We start from the raw sequence: 22,228 nt of genomic DNA on the forward strand, positions 1-22,228 counted from the left end.
TGTCTCCTAAAATCTTTTGTTAATAGCGTTGGATACGTTATGAAATATATTTTCGTAATTTACATCTTTAATGTTATGATGTTAATAGTTTTGTTTATAAATCCGATTAAACTTAGCATAGTTTAAATTAGGACAAACTCGGATCCTTCATATTTCAAGATAGAGGAGTAGCAACCAAGAATTAGAAAGAGTGAATCCAAACTGATATATGCTAAGGGCGGGCTTTTTAGTTATTTGCCACCACATGCCATCGTTATTGGTGGGTTCTTACAGATTTGTCATTCATGACCTACATGTCAGTGACTCATATGGTCCCTCATGTCATTGACATACACAGGGTTGGCACACTTAACGGTGGCAAACAAATAAAAAAACCGCTAAGGGGATCGACCAGTTTAGCTAAAACCAGGCCAGGAACAATTACGGTTGACAAAGCTTATTCAAATTTGATAACGGATCCAGCTCGTCACCATCAACCGAACGTGCCCTAAAGGGTATGCTAACTTCTAGCAAAAATAGCAATGTAGAGATTGCTTTGCTAAAACTTACTTCACACGGTAATTTTAATGGATCCAAACAAGGCTCTGCTACTTGCCATATTCCCTATTATCTGATGTTACCTGTAACAACAGGGCGTCAGTTGAACATCAACAATGATGGCACCAGCAAAGTTGATTGCTTGCAGTGCGCGAGGATGCAAAAGAGTTGGTGCACGCGTATGGACCATTGTAAATGTGGATTCGCAAACATTCTATAAGAGTACTTAAAACAACTGGACCAATGTACTTGCATCCTTATTAAGTACTTGATCGAGTAGGCAAAGGATAAGTAGACAGCCTAGTTAGTGGTGGATAATTGGATATCAAACCAGCTTGACTCGTACGAGATTGAAATTAAAAAAAAAGTTTGCTAATCTTTCATCCAAGCAAATGGCAACATAAACCCATGTCTGTCGCCAGAGGTCGGCCAGGTGGGGGACGGACAGACGGAGTTGGGCTCCCGGCCTGCTGACTGCCCTGGCTCTAACAGCTAAAACTTCTAACTTGGCTTGTTCAGAAAATACAACGAGCCGCGGAATCTGTTATGCTAACAAAGTAACAAGCATGCTTATATCTACTGTGTAAATGCACGATCCAAAATTACCGCATTGTATTAATTATCTGTGTCAGACCCCACCTATTTTCTCGTCATGTTCGCCTGCACGGTTGCAGCTACAGCCTGATTGTTGAATGCCTTCTTCTGTAGAGTCTGGAAGGTTGCTCCTCACATCACTTCTACTTCTTTGCCTGCCTTCTCGCTGCTCCAAGCAAGAGGACCTTGCCTACCAGTCCGGTGTTGAGCACACAAACCGCAGCAACCGCACCACCAACCACGACCCACTTCCAGTCGAAACCATGCTGAACTGTCTGGGACCTGTCGTCCCCATCACTGGTTTCATCTACGACGGAGAGGTCATGATCCAACGGACCATTTGAATCCGAGATGGATATCTTGGTGGTCACTCGAGCCATGATGGCTCTGTGTGACAGGGTGTTTTCTGTGCCTCTCATTTGCTGATACGCTCTGAATCCAGACTGGAGTTTCTTCACAGCACCCCACATGCCGTGACGGACAGCAACCCTGGCAACATCCTTTGGTATGCCCATGTCTTCATAGTGGACCAAAGTTACTTCACACGCAGATTGCTGACCCGCATGTTTTGGTGATTGAACTGCATTTCACAAACAAACAATATGATTATAGCGTCAAAGGTCTAAGCCTTTGTGTCCATGATTGACTGCAAACCTTTCATGTTCAGAAAAAAACACAGCTCAAGGCAACATAATGATACTAAGAAAAAGAGTTACCAGCTTTAATACGCCAACTTGAGAAGTACAGCTCCACACGCCTCGGTTTTTCTTTCTTGGGCAATGATGGATATGGGACACCCTGCCAAATGGAGGTTGCTGAGCACTCAGATATATGCACTTACGTAGGATGTTGGCAAACACTTTCAACAGACAGCAATATTAATTAATGTATTGAAATCCCTGGAATCTTATCCACATTTCTCAAACATGCCAGACAAGGCAGCATATTGCTCCAATATACGGAGACCTGAGTTTGATTTCTCAGCAAGATGTATGTGTGAGTTTAAACAATAATAGCTAGAAAAAATGTTTGTGCTATGTTGGTTCAATCTTGACTCTCATCAGTTAAATCCATCTTCAAATACTAAGATGTGCTCCAATCAGCTAATATCAATAGTAAATGACCCAGTGTAATGTTCTCTTCATGTGGTACAAGTCCATAGGAACATAGCTATTAATCTAGGAGTATGTTCATCTCCTCCTAGACCTAGAAACCTCATAACCTGATATCCCATAAAACTTAAAGATGCTGATGAAATTATGCAAGCAGTTCAATTTTAAAAGACACTGATAGGTAACTTCAACACATCATGCAGTCAGATAATAAAACGGTTTACTATCTGAGTAGTTGATAATTTTGGGTTACTGTTTTATGGATGGCAAAAAGAAAAAAAAAACTCATGAAAATTATCATGTTTTTGGAAAACAAGCATTTATATTAATTACAAAACCGCTTCTGAAAATTTTCTGCAGACTAAGTTCAAACAATAGAGAAGTACAAAACAAGAATGTTATATTAAATAAAAGTAAGCAATCTCTTGGAGAAAAAAGGGGTAGAAAAGGAACATAAATTTCATGCAGTAGGTACGCGGCTAAAAGTAAAGCATAACCATTGAGCAGGAAAATGTAAGGGGACAAAACGCTTCATCTTTGTCAGTTATAAAATTATATGAATCTTTTTCAGATAATGGAGGGAGCATAACATTACATGAGTAAAAGTATCTGTTAATAAATACTGTGTGTACACACCTTTGTAACACAATAGTAAGTCTTCCCCGATTCCCATATGCGTCCTCCAAAGATGTATTCACGGTCACTGCAAAAGAATGGGAACTGGAAAACAAACAGCATGTTGGAATTGAGATTTTAACATGAAGGTACACAGGGAACAACAGAAGCTGGACACCTTTTTTATCCAGTGGACAATTGTTGCTCCACTCTGAGGGAACTCATCCAAAGTTTTGGAGTATCCAAGCATTGGATCCCACTTTAGACGAAAATCACCATCCCAGAAGAAATCTCTAACTAGTTCAGGAGTAGCATCCTCAAAAATAGTGCGGCTGCAGTACATAATAGGTCCCTCCTAATAAATACATTTAAAATAAACTCAGGAGATGTACACAAAGATATTATGGTAAAATATTTGATTATGACACAGATTTTACAGCAATTTTCTAATTGCTCATGTCATTTTTATATACATTAAATAATAAAAATAAGATGCTCAAACAATCGAGTCTCAGAATTCCTGTTTCAGTTGAAAAGGCTAATATTACCGCCTCTCATTTGTATTTCTTAGTCTGTTTAATTTCAGATTATGTAGATTCAGTAAAGAAAATGCTAGAATCTAACAAGGAGTACACTAAACACTTGTGTAATCCACTGGCCAATGAAATGATAGTATGTACCATGAGGGGAACTGACAATCGTGGTAGCAGTACCTTTATAATATCCTTATTATTATTAGCATTTAATTCTCTTTCCACAATCCACTGGAAAGACTAACCTCAGGTTCACGCCGCCAGGCCTTGTAGGTCATGTTGGAGGTTGTGCGCTCCATCAAATTCTGCCAAGCCGTATCCCCACTTTCCTTGTTATCTAAAAGTTGCAGGAGATGTTCTAGGTCCCTCTCAGTGACAGTATCTTGTTCGCCCTCAAAAATTGTCCTGCTGATAAGAAAATTTTAAAAACTGAACTAAGTTTTCACTGCAGAAGAATATAGGAAAATTGAGGTGCATTCTTATGTCTAAAAAGAACAAGTCGTGTGGTTCTGTTCTGCTAGCATCTACTGCCACAAGTTCCTAACGTCACTCTATGTCACCAATTCAAAACACAAACCCTATGGACATGTGTCAGTTCATCAAGTCAGCTGGCATAGAGTAATTCTCATGAGTAAGGGGCGGCGGCGGGGGCGGTGGAAATCAAATCTCCTAAACCGCCTTCAACACAAGGACAGGGTCGCCCCTGAATAAATTTCTAGAGCACTCAATGCAATTCCGAACTGAAAAACGCCTCCTCCAAGAGAGATAATTAGACTGACAGGCGCTGCATTTCCGCCACCAACCCCGGCCAACCCCGCCAGCCACAGGAGAAAACAGACTGAACCCCTAGACGCAGACGCTGACCTGCCAACGGCGCAACCTCCGTCGTCCGGGGCCGCGGCGGCATGATCCTCGGGGGAGGCCTTGTCCTGGTGCTTGCCTCTTCGGTGGCGGCGGAATGCGGAGGAGAGGAGCCTGGGCGCGACGGAGCAGGCGGAGAGCGCGGTGCAGGCGAGCCAGAGCCTCCGGGCCCCGAGGCCCGGCGGCACCCAGAGCCAGAGGACGCGGAGGCGGCTGCGGAGGCCGAGGAAGAGCAGCCCCGTCCAGCGCGGGCGCCAGGACCAGCCGACGGCGAGGCCGATCATGACGGCGGCCCAGATCGGCACCGCGCAGAGCAGCACGTCCACGGCCATCTCCGCCACCGCGGGGCCGGGGCGCAGCAGCAGCGCAACCGCCTCCTCGCACCACCACCACCCCGCTGCCATTGCTGCGAAGGCTGCTGGAAGCTTCCGCCCCCCCTTGATCCCTTTTCCTTCGTCGACGAGACGGGGCAGACGAGCTGGGAGGAGGTTCGGATTCCTGCCTGCGCCGCGTGTGACGTGTCAAAAGCGGCGGAAGAGGACAGGTGGCGGGCGGACCCACGTGTCGGTGGGCACCGCGTCTCCAGCCGTGTTTTTCTTCTTCTTATCCGCTAGCGAAGTTGGGAAGCTACCCTACAACTACACTCCGTACTTCGCCGTTTTTCATTTTTTTTTTCCATATAAAACGGTTAATTAGATCATGCCATGATAACAGGTGTGTGTTGTTTTCCAGCAATATTTTAGGTAATTAGTGTATTTTTGTTAGCAAAGTTTGCACGTAGGAATTTTCAGGCTTCCAAACTTGGTCCTCTAGATTTTAAGAATCTGGATAGAAAAAATCCCACAATTCTAGATTCTCATCAAATCTAGATTTCATAGTAAATTAACTAATATATTTTCAGAATCTCGAAATCCAATAAAACTGTTGTGAATCTTATTATTTGGATTTTCAAAAAAAAATCCGCTAGGATCCAAACGGCACCTGAATGTGTTGAAAATTATAGCCGTAGCCCGTAGTCAACATGGACCAACTGAATGTGTTCAAAATCGAAGCCGTAGCCACTAGCCAAGCAATGGTTCTTGAGGCCAGTCAAAAAACAACACTGTTGTCACATCTGATTCCGGGCTAGTTTAGGGGTTGCCTGCGTTTGATAGCGGGAACTGCCAGATCACCCCAGATTTCTATTCATTTTAATTTCTCAAACATATCCGCAGGAGGCCCAGGAAGGCAACAGCTAACGGCATGCTTTATAAAATGGATGCGGCTGTTCGACATTACTGCTCAGCCAAAGCTGAACCGTGAGTGATTCAATCATGCCTCAACTCTCAACTACATCATGTGATTCAACAAGAACCACATTTATTTAATGTTAAAAGGAAGATCAGACTCAGACACCTCATGAATGAAACATGAAAAAAAAAAACACGTGAAAAGATAGGGCAAAAACTTCCCCAGCACACCGATACCTACTACTTGCACCAAGAGGCAGGCAACGCAGAGCCTGGGAAAGACTTGTCCGGCTGGTTCGTGCAGGAGAAGATGGGATCATGGAACTGATAAGGATTTCTGGCTAGTAATAAATATGTAAAATACTAAAAGCAATGCGAATTTACACTAAATTTCCATGCCATGGATTTAACCGGTTCCGGTTCCGAGCCTTTGCTCCCAAAACTGAACGGAAGTAAGCTTCCCACAACAGAATTCATTAACCAAATAGCACGGAGAGTATCCATCGGGTACAGTTGAACAACATCATTTGCAATTCCCTTCAGGAACGTGAGTCGCCCTCATTCTTCAGGCTCTGCGAGGATGGTAGGAATCAATGATCGATAAGATAATATATGTGCATAAATGATAGCTATTCGCATGAAGTACAAACCAGTCTTTGGAAAGATCCACCATGTACCAACTTCTTCAATTTCTCTGCATCCGACTTCGCTCGGTCCAACGCCTGCAGTAAAAAGCAGGTCAGGAAAACATTGCATGGTGCAGTAGCAATCATGATTTCAATTAGTTTCTTTCATATAAGTTATTTCCTAGCCATTTTTGTTTCAGATCATTGTATCCATCCATTAGATGATACTGAATTTATGTGATCCCTTTCAACTCCCTTCCTTATGAGTAGCTTCCATCAGACCACCGTCGTATGCTTACATTAAACTACCACCTGCTGCTAAAACAACTCATCCTGAAAGGATACTAAGAGTTACGATTTATGAATGAACTATGTGAGGTTAGTGGAGATATTGAAGTATTTACTTCCTCCAAACACAATATAAGTCTACATAAGTTTGTCCTAGGTCAAACTTTTTTTTTAACTTTGACTAGAAATGTTTATAAAATATTTTCCTCCTCCTGTCCTGAAATATGAGTTGCCAAGCATTCATAATTTGTCCCAAACTATAAAGACAAGCCTAGATGCACATGTACTAATATTTATGACCATAGGAAGTACAAGATCTCTAGAATGACCTAATCTGATAAAAGAATGTTTTAAGTCTACCTGGATCAGCGACTCAACCCTGCGCCTCATCCTGGTATGCATGAATCCTTCAGAACACTGATACAAGAAACCATATTAATTGAGAACTTGCAAAATTATAAGTAACAAATTAGTGTAAATCTAATAACAAAAGATCATAGAAGACTATTAGTAACTGCGAGCAGAATTGCTTCCAAAAGATTAATAGAATCAAAAGAGAGAACAACAACGACGAAGGTATGCGTTTGTTTATATTAATAATATAAGTATAGTTTGACACATGATAATGTATGCTCCTCTGCATCTCGGTAATAGTGCAAGATGGGGTTGTTAGAACAAAGATTTTAGACAGCTTGATTTGCATACATGGGGTTGTGTGTTGGGAGGGATTAAGGAACCCTCCTCCCCTCCCTTTTGTACCTTTTCTTCTTTATTAATGATAATGAGATGGCACGCACCTCTCCTACGTTGTTCAAGAACACCCATCCTTAGATGCACATAAAAAGACTTAGTATGAGGCAACGGTAGTCAAGATGCATAGTATTGAATGCTTACTGGTAAGCAGCCAAGAACCAACACAATGCACAAGCAACACGAATATCAAATGTTCCCAAATATAGTGCTGTTCAAACATTGAGACTGCTAGGTATGGTTAAGGAAACTATTCCCAATTGCTCCCACGATAGCCATCTGCAATTACAGATTGATCCAGAAGTAGGTTGTATTGCCACTAAAGCCTGCTGGCAATATGGGATCAAGGAAGAGCCACCTTTGGTTCTATTGTTCTCAGAAGCTCAAGTGTATGCTGTAAAAATAGACTGCCCCCCAAAATTTCCCTTTTCTGCCCACATCTGTAACAATTTTTCTCTAGATGATTTGTCCAAATCCCAGGAGTTCTTTCAATATTTGTATTTTCATGTATGGCACAATCATGATCAAGAGACAGTGTTCTGTGTTTCTTTGGGTAAATTCGAGGCATGGAAAGAGGAGTGTCACATATTACTTGGAATGGGCCACAATGATGTCATTTGAAGCACATAAATCAATTTTCAGTTCCTGTCAGTCAAATCCAGCCATTCATATGAAACGTTCCAATTCACCATGACTAGTAAATTCCCAAATATTCAAGGGAAACTGCTGGTCGTAACTCAGTAATTCTATATAAACAAATGACACCAGATTAAAGGGCCTTACCTTTACATGATAGCTTACATAAGCATGAAATGTCAACAAATTCCAAACTGTTCTATCTAGCTTTTTACCCTCAACATGCCGAGGGTAAACAACTGCACAAATCAAAAGTCTGTGAGGCAAAATAGTTTCATGGAGGAACGAGGGATACTAGGAAAAGTGTAAATTACCGAAAGTAACAAAGCCAGCATTTGCATTCAGTGCATCAGCAGATACTCCTTTTAACTCATGAGGTGGTGCCGGAGACCACATACAAGAAGGAACATTATTAAGTGCAGCCGTTCGTCTTGCCTCCACAAATTCCTAAATTTAAACAACAGCAAGAAAAGGAGTAAGCAAGATGCTCCCATCGATTGCATCATAACGGAAGGAGCTTTGCCGGGATAGTAATGCCAAGGCTTTAGCAGGGTAGCTATGCCAACAAAAAGTTTTTTTTCTCGAACACACAGAAAAACACCCAAACACTACGCACCCTCCCCCCAACCCCACCCCAACCCACACAAACCACTACAGCACGGACTTTAAAAGATCAGAACAGAAGCACCATTGCCGATAGAACATGATCACGACACTCAAAGTAGGGAGGCCTAAAACAGTGCTATGACCAAGTTCCTGAGGTCCACAGCCACCAGGCAGCCCTTTCATCAATCACCGTCCTGACCACCGCTGAACAGTGAACACACAATCATTGCAATGCTTCCATAGCTCCCAAGCAACAAGGATGATGAGGGTGTTGAATCCTTTCCTAGATTGTTTGTCAACTCTTTAATTGCTTTGCACCAGTTAGAGAAGGGGGGGAGAGTCTAACAGAGGGATCAAAGCCTGCAGCCCAAGTTTCTGAGTAAAAGATGAACTACAGTTGTCTTGCAAAAACGCATGAAGTTAAGAGATGCTGGATGGTTTCCTCAGCCTGGTCACAAAAGGGGCAGGAACTTGGGTGTGGCAAGACTCTTTTCTCGAGCCTATTTCCAGTCTAACATCAGTCTGCTACACATATGAAGAAATTACAATGGTGCAGAGCCTAATACTTGCAAATGCGCTTCCAAGGCACAAATCTGATAGAACCCATGAACTAAACATTGCCAGCTGAGCTAATGGAATAATTGCCAGATTTTTATGAGTTTCCAAGAGTGTTGGTCCTACCAACCATCTTGTAGATGAAAATTTTCCAAAAGATCCCATAGTTTAAGATACTCATCAGTGGTGCGAACTGAGAGAACACCCTTGACATCCCCTATCTATTGCCTATTTTCCAAAGCTTAGCTCATTGTTCTTTGGTTCCGTGCATGAAAAAGGACAAGGAGGATGAGATTGGGAGCTATTTCAGCCATCATTTTGCTTTGCACCCAACGATCTGTCCAGAATTTGGACGTTGTCCCATCCCAGGGCCATACCAAACATAGCTTTCGCATTTGGATGAATCTGTACATTGAGTCCTGCCCAAGGCTGAGTAGGATTGGTCTTTTGGATCTACAACTAACAGATACAGAAGTGCCCACAGAAAGTAAGAGTTCTGTTTGGGCATGGAAAACTCCTTAATTGATGGATTGCTGCATGTATACATTGCAGCATGGATTGTAGCATATAATGATAGGTTAAATTGGTCTTTAGTGTCAAATGTAGTTGATATGATAAACATAAAAGACAAAAGACCATGAAGAACACTAGGCCAGGAAGCTGATCAGAGAAACAAAAGGAAGCATCCAAAATACCTGCAGGAAGGAAGTTGCCAAAACAATATCAATGGAGTCCTGGAATCTCATTGGGTACATGATAGTAACTTTATCTGCCTGAAAAACTAGCAGTGAATCCCATTTGTTGCAGACGAATAAAATTAGTACAGCACCTTAAGTGATAATGTGATATTGTTCTTCCTAAAGTTATACCTGGGGAGCAAGGAAAAAAGATTCATTAGGACGGTGAACAAGAGCAACAAGCTTGTCAACATTAGGTGCAACTGTCCTTGAGGCTAAATGTTTCAGCAGGAGCTTCAGTGGTGCACCCAGCACAACCTCTCTAATAGATGCAATTTGTGTCAAGATAGCATTCCTTTGCTCTGGAATATAGTAAAGAAACAAATGGTTAGAAGCTACAAATACAGAGAAGAACATGACTTAAATAGAAAATTGATACATTTCAGGAGATGTCTATGGCTTTGGCAGGCTTATCATAAACGGATACACCACAGATCAAGTACACACTGACTGAATTCTATGTCCTGAAGATAAATACACGGCCCTAAATGCAAATGCAATGGATAAAAAATAGAAATATGAAAACTCCCACATCATCATCAAATAGATGTAACGAAATGGACATCGATGAAACCTTTTATGATGGCCTGGAAAAGCACTACAACGCTTCAGCAGTGCAAAGCCACTTTTATTCCAAAAAACAGAAAAACATTTTAGTTCAACTGCAATAATAAATTAAGAATAACGATTGATGAACAAAAAATGTTTAGGTAATTGGGATGGCATTGTGTAACAAATCCAAAGATGCAATTAACTTTAAATAAAACAAGCATCTATAAATAAAATGTAAAGAACAAACTGAATAGATCTATCTGGAGCTCTTTGTTACCTTTTTTTTCCTTTGAGGTAACAGTTACTTAATCTAGTCAAAGGACACTTGAATCAATGCAAATCTTAGACAACTAACCGCATCGTACAATCGCATGACATCAGAAGCATCTACTCATATACAGAGGAAGATGTTTCCAACTAACTAGTAAGGAAATTTTGCTGATGAATGGCATCTAAAGATACACAAACCATCAGCAAGTTTGAACATGTTGTTCAGCAAGACGGCTATAACCCTGGAAATGTTACACTAAATTGAAATTGACTATCGGAAACACTTAAAGATACAAGGAAGCATCAACCAATTTGATCATGCAGCACAACAAGACAATTAATAACCTTGAGAAGGGAACTCTAGAACCTTCATCTGGTGGAAGTTTTGTCAAATTTATCTTCATCGTGAGATCAAACCCATCCTTTGGAGGATCAAGAATCTGCACAACTGGCCCATAAGCTGCTTTTATAGCTTCAATGGCACCAAGTGGAAGCCCATCATACAGAATCGCTTCAGGAGGTGGCAGAGGCAAAGCAACTGACAACACCATTGCCTTTGGATTCCTCATAGAAAACTGAAATCAAAGCCCAGATTCATTAGATTTGTGATATTGAGCATGAGACAGGTGATAATCCTAATGTAGGTGTACATGACAGAGTGATGCTCATTTCAGAAAATAAGAAAATACCCACACCCAAGAACTTTAAAATTAGATGAAAACCTGCTTAAAGTAGAACAATACCAACCTATAAATTTGAACACACTTTCAGATGAAATAGCAATGCTCAAACACTAGCAAGTCCATATTTGTTATAATACGAAACACAGAAGAAACCTTTATTTGCACCATTAACTAAGTGCTTGTGACAAATTACATGGTTAGTATGTAGTGTCATGGCAACCATTCAGTATATGAAAGAACTCAAGAAGTAAGAAGGTAACAGCATCCTATTCATTGCTCTTGTTGTTACTGTTCTTGTGAAGAAATAGGTAACTAGAGGTTAAAAGGGAAATGCTATCAAATGGCACATATCAAACTGGGAAGAATAGACCCAATTAACTAGTGACTATTGTTATATTCTGCAAGATTAAGGCTGCAAGATGTATATATATTTTTGGACCGAAACATCAAGTAGATAGCCACCTTAGGATCAACTGTTTAATTTGTACCAAAACCAACCTCGCCAAAAGTTAGCTACCCTAAGAATTTGACACTGATTAGGATTGATGCCAAAATCTGTCAAGCCATTGCCACCATGGTGGTATACGTATTACCATCCATTTGTTGCCGAGACTTGGCACAGTAGCCACTGCTTTTGACGCAAATCTATGCGACAATATAGAACTCACCTGAATATGATACCGGACATCGTCAAACTCTACTGTGTGACAGTCGATGTCCATACCCTTCTCGCCACTGCATCGTACCGACATCGCATGAAATGAAATTAAATGAGATATTGCAAACAACCATGCCACCAGAAGCAAGATGTGGTTCTGTTCTCTAAGCAAAAGCAAGGTGGCAGCCAGCGACATACCTGAGAACACGGTCTTGCAGGATCTGGAGCAGGAACCTCGATGGGGACTGGAGCAGTATCATCTTCCACGGTTCTTCTCTCCCCTCCTCCTGTCAACCAGCCTTGCACCTCAGCCCCCCTCAACCTGACAAAATTCTCTCAGTTCCAGAAGCGTGCAGCAGTAGTATAATGATAAGCTGCGTTGTAGCACTGAGGCTGAAATTTCATTTACTGATCATTTAGATGGATCCAAACTTTAGAAAATTCCAACATTTAAACGCTACCTCAAAATAAACATTAACAAACAAACATTATTGCAGTGACCGATCCCAAGTGAAATGTATCCCATTCCTACCTTTATAGGAAGGAACATTAACAATTTGAATCTGTTGGTATGCCAAACTTGACAAAAATTTAGCTATTGTGACACAATTGACAAGAAATATACCATCTCATGCAAACAACAGCACACATATCGAATAATAGAATCAAATACTGGAGTTGCTACTTGCTAGGGTCTACCTTTGGTAAAGGAAGCCCAGATCTGGACGCCGACGATGCCGAGGGTCGGGTACGAGCAGTAGCCGACGCAGAGAAGGGCGCGGGGCGACTTCGCTGGGCGCTGCCGGCTTCTCTCCCCTCCGCCGCGGGCAGTTCTTCTCTACACTCCCAAGCCTGATGCAGAAACGGCGGCTGCAATGGATGGTGGTGCGCCTGCACAGCGGAGGGAAGAGGGAGGAGGGAGGAGAGAGAAGAGTCGCCGGCGCTGGCTCGGTCACGGTCGCCTCCCGTGCTCCGACGCGCTCCACGGTGAGGAAGGCACGGATGGAGGGGCACACGTTCCCACACGTGCGAGTCACGTGGACGCCTACTTGATACTTTTAAATTATTTAATAACTAAATTTATAAAAAAAATAGTATCAATATTTATATATTTAAATAGTTTTACTATTAAAATATATTACATAATTAATTTAATGATACCATTTAATATTATAAAAGTTAGTTTTTAAATATATTTAGTTAAATTTAAAATTATTTGATTCCTTAAAAAGAGAGGATTGTACTTTTTATGGAGGGAGTATATTTGTCTCCAAACCAAACACCTCTTCTAAAGTCTAAAAAGAAGATCAACCTAAATATCCAATCGATTCTAATTGACTAGCTCAAGATTCAAGCATGTGTTCTAGATTTTTATTACTTTTAAATTTCTTTATTTTATCATATATGTCTTGTCGTCATTAGATATGGTCATAAAAAGTATATGTGACCACGAGTGTGATAGCTGATAAACCTCTTTCATTGGTGTTTTCTTCTCCAACCTAGCATCAGCTGAGATGACGACAATGGCCTAGATCTTGTGCCTCGTATCCGATGCCACCATGACTAGATCCCGCGACTCTATGTCAAGCTTGGATGGTTATGTGATTGGGCATGCTGCCTTGGTCTCGACAATAGCGGAGATGTCTCATAAGTGAGGATGTGATTTTAATGAGCAATGGGTTTAGTGAATGGGGCATCACATTGGCGCAACACATGGTGGGGTTGTGTGCATTAGTTGCTTGAGCTGCGCAAGCGCTGCAACAATCATTGTAAAACACATGGACGGCGTGCTAGCTGTGATCAAGCATGCCTGTGGAAGGCACGTTAATGCCAGTGGAGGTAGGGTTGCAACGAGAGCAAGATTATGGCCGACTCCTAACCATAGGTGATACAAATGGTTGAGACTTCCTTGAGCGGATAACATGCTCGTAGAGACCCTTCTCTGCAAGAGATTGGTGATGGCTATGGTATGTGTGGACAAGACACCATGGTTATTGGTTGAGCATGTGGCTAGATTGTGTGTCAAAGCTTACTGAATGTGATATGTTTGTTTGAGTTATGCTCGAAACTTGGAAGGGCAAGCCTTGCTTGGCACCCCACTAAGTCTACAATTGATGTCTTTGATGCTACATCCCTCGTTGCAGGATTTGTCATAAGATCCTCACCTTCTAGGGTTATATATATCGGTTGAAAAACATAGGACCAATCTTTTAGAGCCAAAGATGCATTTATAAACATTATATTCTTTCTTGGGGGGCGTTGTTGTGGAGAATCCCACTCTCCTTGTTCCCTATCTTTAGCAGTAGGGTGATGTTTTGTCATCAGAGTTGAGGCTTCACTAGTTTTTGTGGTGTTGGTTTATCTTATTGGTTCCATATGAGTTTTGTTTGGTTGTTTTGTTGGACATTAGTTGTTACAAGTTGCTCTCTTTTTATTGATATATGCCACGCAAAGGTATTATCAATTGCCTTTAAAAAAACACATGCAATCGTAAGAGCATTTTGTGTCCCATGAAGATGCACAAAGATACCCAATGATGGATATGAATTGGAAAAGTGTCCACTAGGATCAATTTGTTTCCATCAAAACTATCCCATCCTATGAGCCCAACCAAGTTGTTGAAGACTATATGTCTAACTCGCCATGCTCTCCAGGAAGGCAAACTTTGGTCTAGGCTACAAGACAGTGTCCTAGGCTCCTAGCCATGCCAAGATAAAGCCAACATTTAAGGGGGGCACAAGTTAGGCCGTGAAGGGAAAAATTTCGCGACACTATATCACTTTTGTTTGTTTGTGGTAATTATTGTCCAATTATGGACTAACTAGGCTCAAAAGATTTATCTCATAAATTCTGACTAAACTGTCCATCCAGGCAAGCAATCAACATTCTTGTCAATGAAGGACCACACTTGGGGGGTTTAATGTCTGTTTAGATCGGCTAAAGCTAATTATCAGCCATAACTAAAAATTGGATAAAAAAAATAGCCAGCTACTGTTGTGTTTCAGATCCCCATATAAGAATAGACTATTAGCTCTTGCTGGCTATTACTTGCAGAGAAAATCAAGCAGCTCGCGGGGTAGACAGCCTTGTACAACATAATGGCTCAAGATCACGAAAATGAAGCGCAACAGCGACAGCGGATCAGCTTGCTGCAGCCCACACGCCCTCAGGAGTAACCATTTAGGACGACTCTGTGACAGAGATCCCTTTCAATTCAAGGAGAGGCCGTTCATCTTTATCCTCGAGAAGATCCAATTCTCAGGATCACATCAAAAGACGCGACTATGCCATACAATATAAGAGATTAACAGAGTGATTCAATGTGAGAGCACAGACCTAAACTGTGATTACCAATACGTATACGTAGCCAACATATATATTACTACAGCAACCACCAAACACTGTAAAAAGAAGGAAGAAGTTCTGCCAATGAAGCCACCTCAAAATCATTTATATTGCATGACAACCTTCATAACCGCTATGCTAAGATCGCAAAACTAATCCATCCAACCACCACTTCTGTACTGATAGAGGTGAGCAGCACAGCACCTTTCTTTGCCATCTCATGACCGAATACAGCCTTAGATGCTTGTTCTTGCAGTCAGAGCCTTACATACCAACCAAACATTCTCCAACCCTGTAATATAATTCACCACTGTAAATACAACAGATAAGAATAATCTTATTTTTAAAAAAGAGTAATTCAAGTCCATTGAATTGCCTTATGGAAATTAAAAAATGCACTGTATTCGGTATGATTTCAACAGTATAGTTTGTATAGACATACAACAGTATAGTTTGTGAATGGACAACAGTATGATTTCGACAGAAAGGTGCACTGTATTTTTAAAAAGAGTAATTCAAGTCCACTGTATTTTCTCAAACTATACTGTTGTATGTCTGCACTCTGCAGATACTCATCGGAGCAATATCACCAGCCGAACCTTACTAGGGATTTGATAGCAAAATTTAATGTTGTTATATCTCATAAAAGGAATCACAGCCACCATATCATTTAGTACTATCTTAAGTCTTAACCCATCCTGCGGCGTTCATAATGGAAAGAAAGACACCACTCTCATGTGAAGGTTCAGGTTCAACATACATTCAGTATTTCTGACCAACCAATAATGTGTTCATCATTTACGTACGGTCAGGAATAAGATAATAGTACTAGATTTGATTTTCCACCACCAGTGCAAATGCAAAATGAAAAACATACAGATCAATCATCAATGAAATCATTTCGGCTGCCACACTGCAATAGCAATCAAAATATTGCTTGTGCTCTTTATAAGTACCCTAATTATCTTTCTAAATTCTTGTGCACAACTAAGAGTATGATTGTGTTATTTTTGTTGGCTGATGTGCATCACTGTATCCTTTACAAGGCAAGAACAAGAGTGCAGCCACCACACGACTAGTCCGAATCAACTGCAATAGTCCAGTGCTGCCATGGCCCACGAGCCCACGACTGCCCTGCTGAATTGCCATGTCATGTGATGCTTAATATATTTAGTGTTAGCTCATGTTACCCTCCCATAGTCCCATGCAGCAGTAACCATAATCATAATGAGATGGGAACAATGAAGGAAAGGTTGGGTGTCTTGAAGGAAGTTATGCCTCTAAGATTTTTGCCAAATGTCATCATCTAGAAACAGTCCAGTTGATGGGCCCAAACACTACCCAAAATCAAATAGGCTTCCTTCCTCACAGGCGCTTCTACTATCGAAGTGGTGAATTGAAGGCCCCCTCTACATCCAAAAATCCAAATGTCTAATGAATGAAAATTAATACCAGAAATTTCTCTTTTCTATTACATTGGCACTTTATGTATATGTTTACTACAATTTCTAAGGATCAGCAGACGCATAAAATTGCAGTGTATGCCAAGGGCAACAAATAGGCTAAGGGAACAGGAAATATTTTGTCATTCACAAAAGTGATGATAAATTTGGTCACATATCAATACACCTTCATTCTTGAAAGAACATGAGTAGGGATGGCCATGGATCGATCCATTAATCCACTCTAGTTGTACCTAGCAACTAATTATTTTGTTTGTCCAAGACAAATGAAAAAAAAAAATAGTTAACTAAGTTAAACTAGAGTGGACCCATATTTAACCATATGGATTTCTCTATGCCCCATACTTGAACATGAGATACTCTATCCCAGCATTGGCAAACCAGGACCACATATGACAGGAGGTAACACCATCGGGTTATGGCAATAGACACATGTTGGTCCAGATATAAAGCAGTACATGGCATTTATGTTACCAATTGATAAATGTAGCACCTATGTTCTATATTTAGCCTTTACTAAACTTTTTTTTGGGGGGGGGGGGGGGGGGGGGGCGCTAAGGATAGGGGCGGTGCTCCAAATGGATTCCCACGGTTCTTCTTTAGTGTAACTACTTAGTTCATTTAGTTACACTAGAGAAGAACCGCGGGAATCCATTTGGAGGGCCATCCCCATCTTTAGGGGGGGGGGGGGGGGGGGCTAATTGCCTAAAGACCTTCTCTGCATTAGCCACTATTCATACTTCAACTAACCATTAGAGCAACTCCAAGAGCTTGGCTAAATTTATTAGTCAAATTCCATTGTTTAGCCATTTTGTAAATATAAACCTCTTTAAAAAAGAAGAGGTCCCCAACAGCATTGCTAGTTTACAAAATCTCATAGCAAGTGCCCGTGGTTAGTTATATATGACCACCGAAAATCAAAGGGTAGCCAACTTCTTATTTTATAAAGTCAGATAGCACATCTGTTGGAGGCTAGATTTTGCTATACAAATTCTAAAATTGCCTCCACAACAAAAATAGCCAAGCTGTTGGAGTTGCTCTTAGCATTTGCTCTCAAACTAGCCTCTACCAGAATTCACAAATAAGATCTGCTATCTAATTAGTCTCTAACACAGTTACTTTGAGATGTAAACACTGATTATATGTAGAATTTGCAGACATTTAATTATCTAATCATGAATGGATAGAAAAGAGGTGTAACAGAATTTGTCGAAAATGTAGATTGCAGTAGTGGATTTAAATTAACCATGCATGGGTCTGCTTTCAGCTTTCCAAAAAACCAACATGGTTCCAAACTGAAATAAAAAAAAAGCTTTCATGGTCCTATTTACTACTCCCTCCATTCCAAATTGGAAGTCGGTTCTAGCCTTTCCTGGTACATATTTTTGCTATACATCCAGATATACACTGTCTAGATACATCTAGAAGACTTGAAAAGAAAAAATGGCTTACTATTTGGAACGGAGGGAATACATGTCAATGTATAGATCACATCAACTAGGAAGATGAAATAGGAATGAACAACATTATCACTCTACCAGTAGAAACATTTCCTAACATATTCATATGGGATAATATGCTGCCAAGTTTCACTCCTTAAACTAGTGAACCAGAATATACAAACTATTTCATTTCCAAAAGTCATATGACATTTTTTTTAATACACAGGAAAGCTGCCTATTTTTGTATTAAGAGAGGAAAAAAACGGCCCCATACATAGATCACCACCTCACTCCAGGCCGAGCCATGAGGGGTGAGAAAAACAAGTTAGGAGACTTAGAAGAGAAAAAATACTCTGAACCTAGACCAAAAAGGACAAGCAAGGCTAATCTAACCAAGCTCGTCACCGTGATCAATACGACGGAAATTATTACTAAGAATCAATGTTTTCTGATCGTCCGATTAATCGCGATTAATCATCCTTATTGGTACTTAGCACTCGATTAGGGCCTCCGATTCAATCAGAGCGATCAGAAACCTGATCGTCCGATTAATCGTGATTAATCGTCCGATCAGGCCTCTTGACCGATCAGAGCTAAATTGGCAGATGGGCTGCTTTTGACCTAGGCTATATTTATTTGGGCCAAGCCCATTAGGTTTTCTCTTATATACCTCACCCCCACTCTCTCTCCTCAGTCCTCACTCCCAACTCCAGCCTTCAGCTGCTGAGCTTGCTGCTCGTGCATCTGCTCAGCTGCTGAGCCTCCTCCCTCCCTTCCAGTTCCAATCCAAGCAGCCCGCTGCTGCTTGCTGCTTCCTCCTCCCTCTTCCCTACTGCAAGTCTGCAACTATATACATATATGATATATAGTCCTGCTATATGTTGGACGATTATATGAACGATTAGTTCTATCAAAGGTCAATTAATCGTCCTGATCGGTACCAGACCGATTAGAAACGATAAGCCGATCAGAAAACATCGCTAAGAATATATCAAGCATTTTAATACAACCCATCAGCCAATGGGTAAAATTCCACTTAGTTGCATTTCCCTAAACCTACAAGCTATTATGTACAACATGAAAGTGAGGTTATTCACATGCAGGATCAAGAAACAAATTTTACCACAAGACCTAACCAAATTCACTGCATATGCACAACTCATAAACACCCATATATCAATCCAATTTACATTGCATTCTCAAATACTTAGCATTGTACAAGAAAGCTAATTTACACAATCAAGATATATAATTGGTATAGTTGTCACTTTATCATGAACTAAATGACATGTTCCCTGTTGTAGCATTAAGAAATGCAACCAGGCATAACAAGACAAATTCATGTTATATCATTGCGCACGCAATCAGCAAGTTAATATCCATATACATAGCATGATCGATCAAACTCACTGTTAATGCAAAATGCAAAGATATTGACAATAACAGAGTCACCATAACACAGCCGATTGCTCTAATTAAGCTTTTTCACACCATAACTTGTGCACTTGTACTCAAATGTAATCATCAGAGCAAGTGAACCCGTACCAATGCTGCAGAGAGTCATCACATGCGTGGCTGTGGGCGCAGGATCATGATGATGATGTCAATAGCCATGAACGCAACAAGCGGGCTGAGGTCGAGCTTGCGGCCAAACACAGGGGGCATGACCTCGCGGCAGAGGGCGAGGAAGGGGTCGCAGAGGTCGCGCAACGCCGAGAAGGGCTGGCGGTCCCAGGGGATGTTGGGGAACCAGGAGAGCAGCACGCCGACGAGCAGCACCTCCCGGTACACTCCCAGCCACCGCACGGCCGCCGACATCGCCGCCGCCACGGGGGCGCGGAGGGGCGCGAGGTTGAGGCCCCGCAGGGCGGCCTCCAGCGTCGACAGCGGCGACGCCAGCAGCCCGCCCAGCGCCGTGGCTGCCGCCGACGCCGACGCCTCCGTGGCAGCGCGCGGAGGAGGGGTCAGGCGGAGGCCGCGGGAGAGGGGCCTCGCGGGGAAGGCTAGGGTTCTGGGGAATGCGCGGGCGGATGGGCTCGGGAGAGCGCGGAGAAACGGGGCCCGAGGGCAAGGGGAGGTCAGGATGCCGTACATATCGCCGCTTCTCCGGAGACGCGGGAGTGGAGAGTCCTTGAAGGGCTTGGGGAGGAAGAGGGTCGGGGCGGCGGCGGAGGAGGGCGGCAGCCGCAAGGCGAAGTGGCCGTGGCACGGGAAGAACAGGATAGCTTTAGCGTTTCGTGTGGGCCCCGCTTGTAAGTGAAAGATCTGCGATAGGTGGACTTGATAACACGGTAAATGGGCCATCAAGGCCGGGCCATATGCGATGGAGTAGCAGCACGAACCTAGTTTAGGCCTTTGGAATGCACGAATTTTGTAGAACTTAGGCCTTGATTAATTTCAAAAAAAATTCATCGTCACATCAAATTTTACGATATATACATGGAGTATTAAATATATATAAAAAATAAAAATTAATTATATATTTTACCTGTAATTTACGAGATGAATCTTTTGAATCTAGTTAATCTATGATTAGATAATAATTATCAAATACAAATGAAAATACTACAGTACCCAAAATCCAAAAAAATGCCAGCTGAACAAGGTCTAGGATAGAAAATTTTGGAAGGAAGCAGAATTTCGTTTTTTCCCTACGTTCCAATGGAGCTTATAGAGGATAAAAGGATATATTATAAATGAAATGTGGGTTTATAAGTCTATAGGTGCAATTTTTATGTGGTTTATTTATGGCCCTCATAAGTCAGTATGTTTGCCCGGCTCTGCATGCCGCTAACCATTTTTTCCAATTAAGTTATTTTTTAACTACTACTGATCCTTCAATATCAAAAATAAGTGATCCAAACTAACCTCGTTTTAATATTACATTCATCCTCATTCTAAATCAAATTGTGCTAAGTTTGACCAAACTTTTTACCCAAAGTTCCGTTCTACGCGGATCGGACGTTCGGGCGCTAGCAGTTTCGAATTAGCCTGGGTCCTGGGTAAGAGGCCTGCCCATATGCGGCTGAGTAAAACAGCGTCACAACGGATTAACAAGGGGGAAAAAGATGCAATTCCCATAAATAATCCCGAACGGCTAGTATAATCTCGATCAAACAAGCCTAAAAAGGTACATGAGCCTCTAAAACGCCAGCCGGTTTTGGTTGCCCGAGCCTATAACTCTAGCTTCGTGGGATGGTCAGTCTTATTTGGCACTCATGAATGCCATGATCTGGTGATGAAAACGTCCTGCAAACGCCCAGCGATGGTCCCTTGACTACCGCCAACCATTTTTGTTTTTGTTTTTTTGCTATTTATTTATTACTATCTTTCTCAATCTACATTTCTATCTATACCATAGTGTCCATCTCAATCTATATAGCAACATATATTTCTATCTATATCTATCAAATTCTTTTTTTAAACTATTTATTACCATATTACAATGTTCTAAGTAGCAATGCACGTGCCATACAAAATGTTGACATCAAATTTCCTTCCTACAAACAGTATTAATTCAATATTAGTTGACTTTTTTAAGAAATAGTTGTTATTTTATTTATATTTTGTATTCCTGTAGCAATGCACAGGACATACACATAAATGTTGGCATCCAATTTCCTTCCTACAAGTAGTATAATTTCAATTAAACCAACATTCGATTTCTTGTGGTTCCCGAATAATCAATGGCACCGTACGAGCATTAGAGACGGGGGAAAGCACAATCGCATAATCAATGGCACCGTACGAGCATTGTGGTAGTTACCAATATTGTGGTAGTTATTAATATAATAGAGTAAAATCCACTAGCGGTTCCCGAATTTGTTCGACTGTATGTGTCATTCTGATCTCTAAACTCGTAAATCGATCGTTTAGATCTTTAAACATGTTCACCAGTGTCATTATGGTCCCTAAACTTATAAGTCGCTCATTTAGGTCCTCAAACTTGTTCGACAAACATCTAGTTCCTCAAACATGTTCAGTTATGTTATCCTAATCTCTAAATGTTATAAATACTGCAAACTTATAAATTCAATATATATTTTTAGAATTGACTAAAATTTATAAATCTAGTTTTGTTAAACTCCTGGTAACATGTACTTTAAATTAGAATAAAGTAAATCACCATGTATTTT

The 22,228-nt window shown here is 41.3% G+C and overlaps 3 protein-coding genes across 4 annotated transcripts; all 3 read right to left on the reverse strand.

The window, feature by feature from the left end:
* On the reverse strand, positions 774-4,812 carry LOC8056632. Of its 2 annotated transcripts, none has more exons than XM_021453056.1 (6): positions 4,256-4,812; positions 3,637-3,799; positions 3,037-3,213; positions 2,880-2,963; positions 1,848-1,929; positions 774-1,711 (listed from the first exon to the last, which is right to left on the reverse strand). In XM_021453056.1, exons 1-6 carry the CDS (start codon positions 4,654-4,656, stop codon positions 1,275-1,277), a joined length of 1,344 nt encoding a protein of 447 aa, XP_021308731.1. In that variant the 5' UTR covers positions 4,657-4,812; the 3' UTR covers positions 774-1,274. The 2 variants fall into 2 exon arrangements, with proteins under 2 accessions (XP_021308731.1, XP_002461562.1); XM_002461517.2 differs by having other exon boundaries at positions 3,637-3,796; positions 4,256-4,805.
* On the reverse strand, positions 5,578-12,880 carry LOC8056633 (actin-related protein 2/3 complex subunit 2A). The gene is made up of 11 exons (XM_002461518.2): positions 12,542-12,880; positions 12,041-12,164; positions 11,853-11,919; positions 10,869-11,076; positions 9,812-9,981; positions 9,638-9,715; positions 8,096-8,228; positions 7,929-8,020; positions 6,756-6,812; positions 6,132-6,203; positions 5,578-6,053 (listed from the first exon to the last, which is right to left on the reverse strand). The coding sequence occupies exons 2-11, from the start codon at positions 12,100-12,102 to the stop codon at positions 6,021-6,023; spliced, it is 972 nt and encodes a 323-aa protein (XP_002461563.1). The 5' UTR covers positions 12,103-12,164; positions 12,542-12,880; the 3' UTR covers positions 5,578-6,020.
* Positions 15,050-20,317, reverse strand: LOC8056634 (ylmG homolog protein 1-2, chloroplastic). Its single transcript, XM_002461519.2, has 2 exons — positions 19,638-20,317; positions 15,050-15,479 (listed from the first exon to the last, which is right to left on the reverse strand). The coding sequence occupies exon 1, from the start codon at positions 20,184-20,186 to the stop codon at positions 19,656-19,658; it is 531 nt and encodes a 176-aa protein (XP_002461564.1). The 5' UTR covers positions 20,187-20,317; the 3' UTR covers positions 15,050-15,479; positions 19,638-19,655.

The sequence above is a fragment of the Sorghum bicolor genome, chromosome 2 (assembly GCF_000003195.3).
Source record: "Sorghum bicolor cultivar BTx623 chromosome 2, Sorghum_bicolor_NCBIv3, whole genome shotgun sequence".
NCBI classification, from domain to species: domain Eukaryota; kingdom Viridiplantae; phylum Streptophyta; class Magnoliopsida; order Poales; family Poaceae; genus Sorghum; species Sorghum bicolor.